Source organism: Galeopterus variegatus, unplaced genomic scaffold (assembly GCF_000696425.1).
Source record: "Galeopterus variegatus unplaced genomic scaffold, G_variegatus-3.0.2 Scaffold9380, whole genome shotgun sequence".
Lineage (NCBI taxonomy): Eukaryota > Metazoa > Chordata > Mammalia > Dermoptera > Cynocephalidae > Galeopterus > Galeopterus variegatus.
The window spans coordinates 10,811-21,051 of NW_007735491.1; the positions used below are offsets into that span (position 1 = coordinate 10,811).

Here is a 10,241-nt window from a genome sequence, read left to right on the forward strand (position 1 = left end):
TTTTTTTTTTTTTTTTTTTTTAATCTGTAGGCTATATAACACTTTAAGCTCTTTACTGTTGCTATCTAATTTGTAAAGTACAAGCTATATTTATTTGTGAGGTCCATTTATTGCCTTTTTAGAAATGAGTTTCATTTGGGTGTAACAAATAATTTGAGTCTTTTTTAAGGTTCATTAAATTTTTATTACAAAAATTGTCAACTATACACAAAGTAGAGAAAATAGTATCATGAAACCCCAGTATTCTGTCGCCTATAACCAACAGTTGAGATTTTGCCATGCTTTCTACGTCTATTCTTTCCCTCCCTCCACTTTTTTGGCAGGAACATTTTAGAGCAAAGATTATTTTATTTCACCCCTAATTACTGCATTTGTAAAAAAAATGACATTTTCTTATATGACCACTCATAGCATAATTAGCAATATTTTCTTTGTATTAATATCTTTTTACAGTTAAAAACAACTGTTTTGACTGATATTCTAGCTCTGTGCTGTCAGTTATGATAGCCACATGTAGCTATTTAAATTTACATTTATCACTGTTTCAAGTGCTCAGTAGCCGCATACAACTAACTACCACGTTGGACAGTGCAGATGAAGAATATTTCCATTATGATGAAAGTTCTGTTGCACAGCATTGCTGTAGATGCTTTCTACATCATTCTAGAGATGAACGTGAAAGAGATAAATATTTGTGTTTTAAGAAATTGTACAAGGTTGTTTATTTAATGTTTGATTCTTTCTTTCAGATGCCTAGAAAAAGTAACAACTGATAAAGGTAAGACTTGGTCATTCTTACCTCTCTTGTGTACATTACACTAATTATTTTATAATCTGATAGAAAGTAGAATAAGCTTCAGTCTGATCATTTAAATTTGTTCCCTATTAAAAGTGACTTTTATTCAGTAAAAAGTGACTGGAGTTAGGGCCGGCCCATGGCTCACTTGGGAGAGTGTGGTGCTGATAACACCAAAGCCACAGGTTTGGATCCCTGTATAGGGATGGCCAGTTAGCTCACTCGGGAGAGCGTGGTGCTAACAACACCAAGTCAGGGGTTAAGATCCCCTTACCAGTCATCTTCTAAAAAAAAAAAAAAAAAGTGACTGGAGTTGATAGAACCTAGTTAGATGACAGTGGGTTTAGACAATAGAATATATTGGCATTATTTGGAAACCTAACAATGAGGAATTAGATTATTTGTTGACAATTTATTGTAATTTTTTGAGCTATTTGGTTTTTTTAATGTAATGAAGAGAGTGATACATGATATACAGAGTAAAGTGTAGGCAAAACCTTGAGGCTTGTGGAGACCAGCAGTCTCATAATTGCATCTTGAAGAGTGCAGAAAGAAAAGTGTTCTAATATTTCAGCCTGGTGAATAATTAAAGGAGGTCATAAAGTCATTTCACTTTAAATTAGAGTTTTATCAAAGCAAATATATGTATCGAAGTTTTCTACTTTATCTGGATTATGAAGGGAAGCTAATGTTCATTTTGGGTTTTTTTAAACACTTTTTAAGACTGTTATGGCTTTGCAGGTTGAGTTATTCAAGTTGCCTCTGTCAAGTTGGACCACTTGCTCATTCATTACATTTTTCTTTTTTCCTATCTGTTGGCTGTGTATCTTGATGCTAAATTCAAACACATATCCTCCTTCTTAAAACTGGAACAAATATATTTTTAAGCATATTTCATTTGTCGTGTGTGATCTTGACCCAGTCCCGACACAGCCAGTTTCCAAATGTTGGAATCCTCTTAATAGCTGAGAGGTGACCAGTTAATTTTTAAGGTCCAGCTACTATTTCTAAAATTAAAAAATACTCTTATATGTACAGTCAGCTACTCCTCCATGTCCATGGGTTCCACATCCCTGCATTCGACCAAGTGCAGATCAAAAATATTAAAAAAAAAAAAAATTGCATCTGTACTGAACATGAACTGAACTTTTTTCTTGTCATTATTCCCTAAACAATGCAGTATAACAACTATTTACATAGTATTTACATTGTATTAGGAATTAAAAGTAATCTAGGGATAAATTAAAGTGTATGGGAGGATGTGCATAGATTATATTCAAATAGTACAACATTTTATATAAGGGACTTGAGCATCTGTAGATTTTGGTATCTACAGGAGGTCCTGGAATCAATCCCCCATGAATACCAAGGGATGACTGTATATGTATACATATATATGTGTGTGTCTATACTGAGTGTGCATTTTATATATTTATATACATATAGATGTGTGTGTTTTCGTTTTGTTTTTTTGTGGCTGGCTGGTGTGACCTTGGTGTTACCAGCACCATGGTATAAAATGTATTTTTGGGGGCCAGCCTGGTGGCGCACTGCTACAGTGCGCCGCTTGGGAGCGCGGCGGTGCTCCCGCCGAGGGTTCGGATCCCACATACAGACCGGCCGCTCACTGGCTGAGCGAGGTGCGGGCGCAACACCAAGGGTTGCGATCCATTGCCGGTCACGAAAAAAGACAAAAAGGAAAAAAAATGTATTTTTTAATGAAGGTTTTTCTGTTCCTAGAGAATGCTTTGAGAATGTATCAGGGAAGTTTAAAAGTTGTATTTTATGCCATTAGAAGAATGAGTGTGATTAGGAATCAATTACTTAAATTGGTGGCTGCTTTGTAAATATTTAGGTGTCAATGCTGTTTCTTCTCTGAGTTTCGGAATCTGAGACTACTATTTTATAGTATACCAGGCAGAGTGTTTTATACCAGACAAGTTTTTATGTAGAAAGTTTTTTTGTTGCTGCTGTTGTTACTTGGAAAATAGGTTTTGTCTGCTGAGAATGGACGGTCTTGTATTTCTTATTCAGAGATCATTTTGGAGATTTTATGGTATGGGGAAAATGTAGAAATACGTGACAGTCAAATAACAGAGCAGTTCTGATTAAAACAAAAAACAACGTGCCTTTATCAGAGCTAGATTATCTTATGTGTTTAAAGAGTATGTCTACAGAAATTACTCTGTGTTGCCTTTAGGAGAACTTGGAGATTGTGCTGGGAATTTTAAACCCCTGTTGGAGGTAAATTAAAAGATCTTTGTGTAGATATCTTAAACCAGAAGTTGGCATGTTGTATAGTTGTGCAGCTGTGGAGGGATTACTGCGTTCTGGGTAATTCAATCTCAAAATCAGTTCCACTTTAATCCACTAGTTAAATGCTCTGGATCTGGATATTCTCAAACTCCTGTTTCTATCTTTTCATTATTTTATCTATTTAGAGTAGCTATTCAGCTCTGTGGACAGTATGTAGGTACATAAGAACTTTATCTAACATACATTCATACAGTGAGATCAGTAAGTAAAGAAGTGGAGGCTCTAGTAGTCATTTTTTTCTGTACTGTTTAATACTTAGAATTCATCTCAATTCTTTCACTATTTCTTGTCACTTCTCAAAAAGTTATTCTTTTACTTTGGAGTATAATGTTCATGTTCAATCTGCTGAATTTTAACTGAAGTAACTCATACTCATTTCAAGGGTTGAGACTTTTTCAAAACTTTGAACAGGTTTTGTTATTTTTCTAGAAGTATGACTAGCTCTTTGTTTTATCAATATTGAAAAGATGTTTTCAGTATTGTTTTTAACTGTTATATACTCCAGATGACTAGAAATTGTATGCTTTTCTTGAGTTGAAGATAAGAACTGTTGATGTGTTTCAACAGGTAAACAATATTGCACATAGAAAGTATAGAAATAACTTTCCATTATTTTTAAATTATTCAGCTGCAAAGTGCTACATTCATTTTTCAAACAAAATAGTAGTAAAGAAACATTAGTATTAGTTCCTGTTCCTGTTTCTCCAGGGTATTTATTTTACCCTGATGGGTATATATAAAGAAATGGGAAACTACTTTGGTAAAATAGTATTTATTCATTCATTCAACAAGTAATGTTGAGCATCCACCATGTGTCTGGCACTATTCTAGGCACTGGGTTGGTACTGGTAAATAAGTGAACTGAATAAACTACAAAAGTGAAATATAATGTTTGATGAAGTTGGAGATGGGGGGACTAAATTTAGATAAGATGGTAAGAGAAGACCTCTTTGAGGAGGCAACATTTGAGCTTAGGTCTAAATATGCAAATAGATCTCTGGATGAGAGGGATATTGGCACACAGAAGAAGCAAAAGGGGAAAAGCTTAAAGCTTCAAAGTTTAGTTTACCACCTCAGAAGATTATCTTCATCATTGTGGAGCTTCTAAGAGTTTTAGCTGAAACCTTAAGGATGGAGGCTTAGTTCCTTTTTAACTTGACTTTGTTTTCATCCTGTTTCTCTGTTTTGAATAAATATTATATTCATGTAAAGTAAAAGGATGGTCCACCTAAATGTAATTTATTAGTAATCCCATAAATGTAATTTATTAGTAATCCCAGTGTTACTTTTAATTTTTCTTACTTTCTAACCTCCAACTAGACATTATGAAACCTGATTGTTGTTCTCTCCCATCTGTTGGATCCTTACTGATGGATAATAATTAAAACTTTGTAAAGATAAAACATTATTTAATAAGGAGACTATAATACCTTAATGATAACTAAAGTGTGTTTCGTGGAATGATAATAAATACTACAGAGTCAAGTAAATGTGGGCAGCACTTGAGTCATCAATGTTAGGTTATTTATTGCAGAATGTCTCAGAAACTTGGATTTTGAGTAATGTGCAAATATAAATACCAAAATATGCAGCAATTACCTAACTTAGTTGACTGTCTCATAAAACTAGAGTTTATGGAAAACATACTTTGGAATATTGGATGCTTGGAAATTTGACTATTAAACTTTGGGTTACACCTTTTATTCAGCATCATTTTATTGTTTTCAGTTACTTTTCTTGTTACAGAATAGTGATGTTTGGCAAAGATTACTTAAGAGTTATCAAATGAGTTTATACCAGATCTGGGAATTTACTTACATTGTTTAGAGCTTAACTGTTAACTATTTGTCTTGTGTAGTTTATTATAATCATAATGTCTGGAATGATTATTTAAAGTATTAGCTTGTTCTGATTTTTTTCCTCCACCCTGGATCACATCTTCAGTTTTTGTTCTATGTTGATTTAATCTAATTTGTCGATTATTGTCTCTGTGCTCCATTTTTTAAAAATTAGAATTTATTAACAATTTTCATGGTTTTAATTTCAGCAGTATTTCATTTTTCCTGTGTTGGAATACCTTTGATTACTTCTTATACCCACACATCAGACCCTTGTATCACATTCATCTTGGCCTTTTGTCAACTTGCAACCTCAACATAACATTGACAGTTTCTACCTTCCTTTACAGATACACCTCATTTCCAGTATCTTTAAACACTATTTGTATTATTCCTAAATATATAGAACAGGCATTTCTATCTTTTCTCTCTCTAGGGAGAAAATCTAAATTTTACAATTTTTACCATTTGAACTTCTGTACAAAGAAAGATGTGAGAAGATACCCAGGACACATTGTCTTCACAATTCTTTCTTGAATCTCCTTGCTAATGACCTAGGTTTAACTAGGTTTTCCTAGTTAAAATAAAGTCCTGTAGGCCGGCCCATGGCTCATTCGGGAGAGTGTGGTGCTGATAACACTAAGGCCATGGGTTCAGATCCCATATAGGGATGGCCAGTTAGTTCACTGGGTGAGCATGGTGCTGACAACACCAAGTCAATGGTTAAGATCCCTTTACCGGTCATCTTTAAAAAAATAAAAATAAAAAAAATAAAGTCCTGTAGGTTCTGAAAAGAAAAGAGCTCTGGAAGGAAAATTTCTGGGTGAGGAAGGGCATATACAAATATAAGCCCAGTCTTAATCCTCAAATATTATATTAGTTTTAGCTGAAACATTCTCCTTTACAAATTAAATAATACTCTTATAAAATGGGCTTATATATAACTTTTGAAAAAAAAAGAACTCTTTTCTTGGCTTCTCTTCCCCCCACAGCTGGCTGGTGGGAGGAACCAAACCCTTGACCTTGGTTTTATCAACACCATACTTGCTCTAACCAAGTGACCTAGCTTCTGTTAATACTGCTAAGATTGGTTAATATTTTCAAAGTAGACTTTACTAATTATTTTCGGGAAAAAAAGTAGAGCTAATGATAGAAATACACAGAGTATTCTGGTCAGGTTTCAGAAACTCAAGTTTCTGACTATTATAATACTAAAGCCTCAGAGGGCTGACAGTACATTCATTGGGTGTTTTATCTGTCCTTCCTTCCTTCCTAGATAGGGAACCATATTATTTCTGTCACATGGTGGTCTCATAGCAGCTTTCTAAAATGCTGAAGGCAATAGCTGCAAAGCATCTTGAAGCCACCAGCAGGATACTAGATCAACATACAAAAGTCAATTGTATTTCTATATATTAGCAGCAAAAAATAGAAAGTCGAAATTATACAATTTAAAAATATTTACAGTAGTATTTACAATAGCATCAAAAATAGGAAATACTTAGGGATAAACTGGATAAAAGATTTGAAAGATCTGTACACTGAAAAGTATAAAACATTGCTGAGTGAAATTAAAGACCTAAGTAAATGGAGCAACATACCTTGTTCATAGGTTTGAAAACTCAATATTGTTAAGATGTCGTTTCTTTCCAGATTGATCTATAATTGCAATGTAATCCAAATCAAAATTCCAACAGGTTTTTTCCTGTGTAGAGTTTTGACCTTAAAAAAACTTCTTGAAAGGGTCTTAGGGACCCCTAGCAGTTTATAAACTACACTTTGAAAACCGTTAGCATAGACTAATCAGGATTCCCACTTTATTTCGAAGAGTGGAATTGATTCTTTAAGAAAGAACAAGTGAATAGATACTTGGTGGCCATCCAACTGTGCTACTACACATGTATATTCCATAATTTATTTAACCATTACCTGTTCGAAGGACATTTGATCTTTCTGGGTTTTTTTTTTTTTTTTCTTTTTTTTTCCTGAGATGACAGCTTGTTTTTTGATAATATTCCACACATATACAAAGTGTACATATTCTAAATGGGCATACTTGTGAATGTTCACAATGAAAACCAAGTCATGTGATTATTATCCAACTCAAGAAATGAACATGATCAGTGTCCGAGAAACTCCCGAGGGCTCCCTTTGAGTTAGCCACCCACAAGTGTAAGTGAAAGAAAGTGAACCCAGACGCCGGGTACTGATCAAGCTTTATTAAAGGAAAAGAATCTGCCAGGCTGCACTCAAAGTGGTGGGTAGTCCGGGGCTGCCCTCAAAATGGAGAACAGCACAAGATGTGGGGGGGGGGAGAGCTTATATAGGGTACGAGAAGCTGGCTGATACAGCCAAAGAGGGGCATTATGCTAATGCAGAAGCAGTGCAATCAGGGTGGAGAACTGTGCCCTTGTGGAAGCAAAAAGATTTCTGTTTTGCAGAAGTCACGAGGCTTCTCGTAAAGGGGGAGGGGCTTGGTGCTGGAGTGGAAGACAAGGCTGGTGGCTATATTGTGCTTATTGTATGCACAGTGGTGCTGGTCACGTAAGATCCATCAGTAACCACCATCCTGACTTTGAACAGCACAGATTAGTTTTGCCAGTGTTTGAATTTTACATGAATGGAATAATAAAGTAGGTACTCTTTTGTGTCAGTATTCTTTTGCTCGCCATTTTGTGACATTCCTATGTGCTGTGCTTGTTGTAGGTTGTTTATTTTTGTTGCTTTATAATGTTGCATTGTGGGAATATATCATAATTTACTTATGCATTTCACTGTCGACAGGCTTTTGCCGGTATGGGAATCCAAATCCTTGACCTTGGTATTGTAAGGTGCATATTTTTTAATACAACTTTATTGAGGTATAATTACATACCATAAAATTTACCCATTTTAAATGTGCAATTCAATAATCTTGGTAAATTTTCTGAGTTGCATACTTGTCATCACAATCCAGTTTTAGAACTTTTTCTTCATGCCAGTAATATCTATCATGCCTGTTTATAGTTAATCCTGGTTCTTGGCCTCAGCTCCAGGCAATTATTAATCTAATTTTTGTCTATAGATTTGCTTTTTCTGGGCATTTTATATAAATGTACTTGTACATACCATGTGTGTTTTGTGTTGCATATATGAAGCGTTTCCTGCAGGGAGGACAGATTTGTATCCAGAGTTTATTCTGGTAAGAATAAAACACTGCCACTTTCATGATGAAAGTGGTCGAAACGTAGTGAACCTGCCACCAGGTAGCTGGCTGATCACCCTAGGGAATGGTGCCATATTGGAGACTCAGTGTTGATCTCTGCTCCCAGCAGATTAGGCACTTAGCAGTGGCTATAGCCAGGTCAGCCGTAGTGATACTAGCTCGAGGTTTTGTTTCAACAATCTCAGCTCTGCAGCTTCAGGAGATTGTAGTTCTTGCAGGGCAGACATAGAAACTTTCAGGTCGTTTACATAGCACTTGAGCTAGGAATTTGAATCCGAGCACATCTTTTTTCCTAATTAGCAGCAACCAGCCAATCTCATTATACACATTAGTTTGACCAAAGTGTTCTTAGGTATCAAATACATGATCACCAGAATCCTTTATGAGTATTTAATTAGGGGTATCCATTGGTGATATTTTGCCTATTTCTGTTGCCACATCATGCCATGGAAATAGAGTTATTAGTGCCTTTAAGTCTAATCAGATTAGAGAACAATTCCAGAACCCCCGGAGCCAGTTTAGAAAACTCATTCTTAAGATTCTTTTCCTCTAGAACCACTCTAAGTACCAAAGTCTATATTAGTCAGGTTCTCCAGAGAAACAGAACCAACAGGATATATATAGAGAGAGATTTTAATAAATTTGCTTGTGCAATTGCGGGGGCTGTTCAAAATACATAGGACACTTAGGCTGCTTCCATATTTTGGCTTTTGTGAGTGAATAATGCTGAAATGAACATGGGAGTGCAGATATCTTTATGACATGCCAATTTCAATTCCTTTGGCCATATACCCAGAAGTGGGATTGCTGGGTATCATATAGTAATTCTATTTTTAATATTTTGAAGAACCTCCATACAATTTTCCAAAATGACTATACTCCATACAATTTTCCAAAATACCCACCAGCAGTGTACAAGGCTTCCCTTTTCTCCACATCCTTGACAATACTTGTTATTGTTTCTTTTCTTTTTTTTTTGCAGCTGGCCCTTGACCTTGATTTTATAACATGTTTGTCTTTTTGATAGTAGCCATTCTAACAAGTGTGAGGGCATATCTCAATGTGGTTTTAATTTGCATTTCCCTGATGATTAGTTTATATCACTGGATGAATGGATTAAAAAAATGTGGTATGTATGCCCATGGAATACCACAAAGCCTTTAAAAAGTAGGAAATTCTGTTCTTTGCGACAACATGGATGGTTCTAGAGAACGTTATGCCAAGTGAAATAAGCCAGGCACAGAAAGACAATTACTATATCATCTCACATACATGTGGAATCTAAATAAGTCAGTCTCAGTAGAAACAGAGAATAGGTAGGTGGTTACTGTAGGCTGGAGGTGGGGTGGAGGAGGGATGCGGAAAGGGGAAATGTTGATCAGAGTATGAGGGTACCTCAAAAAGTTCGTGGAAAGATAGGATTAAAAGATAATACAAATCTTTCTATGAACTTTTTGAAGTACCTTCATACTGTACAAAGTTTCAGTTAGACTGGACAAATAAATTTTAGTGATCTGTTGTACTGCATGGTAACCAGTTAATAATATATTGTATATTTCAAAACTGCTAATAGGTTTTTAACATTCTTGCCTCAAATAAATAAGTTGATGAGGTGGTAATATGTCACTTTGATTGAATCTTTCTGCAGTGTATATACGTAGATCAAAACATCGCATTGTACCCCATGGTGCTGAATGAAACTCTTGAGTTTCTCCATCAGCTTAGCTGGTAGCTGCTGTCCCCAGCAGCCACCAGAAGTTGAGACAAAAGCACCAGCAGGGGATCCACCTGCATGGGTACCTTTGGGACCCTCAGAGGTCAAGCGTGGCTTAAATGACACAACCACAAAGTGAAAATTAGAAGGGTTTTTAGTACTTACCCTGAGAAGTACACAGCAGGTTTGGAGGTCGCACACATGGAAGTCAGGGAGCTCAGGCAGGGAGAGAAGAGAGCGTTGCAACTAGTATATATTGGAGAATAGACTGTGGATGACTTTTAAAGTTTGAAGGCAAATGCCTAAATGGTCTGTTTAAAGGAAGCAGTAGGAAAGCTGGGAGCCCAGTCTGCTAAGCTGGGGGGGGGGGGG

The 10,241-nt window shown here is 35.8% G+C and overlaps 1 protein-coding gene across 1 annotated transcript in view; it reads left to right on the top strand.

Moving 5' to 3' along the window:
• Positions 1 to 10,241, top strand: part of ZFP91 (ZFP91 zinc finger protein) — a gene marked incomplete at its 5' end in the record, with an annotated part of 45,112 nt that overhangs the window by 4,433 nt on the left and 30,438 nt on the right. Inside the window, one exon of the mRNA XM_008593594.1 lies at positions 750 to 778. Coding sequence (XP_008591816.1) covers positions 750 to 778 — 29 coding nt within the window. The remainder of the gene's footprint in view (positions 1 to 749; positions 779 to 10,241) is intronic.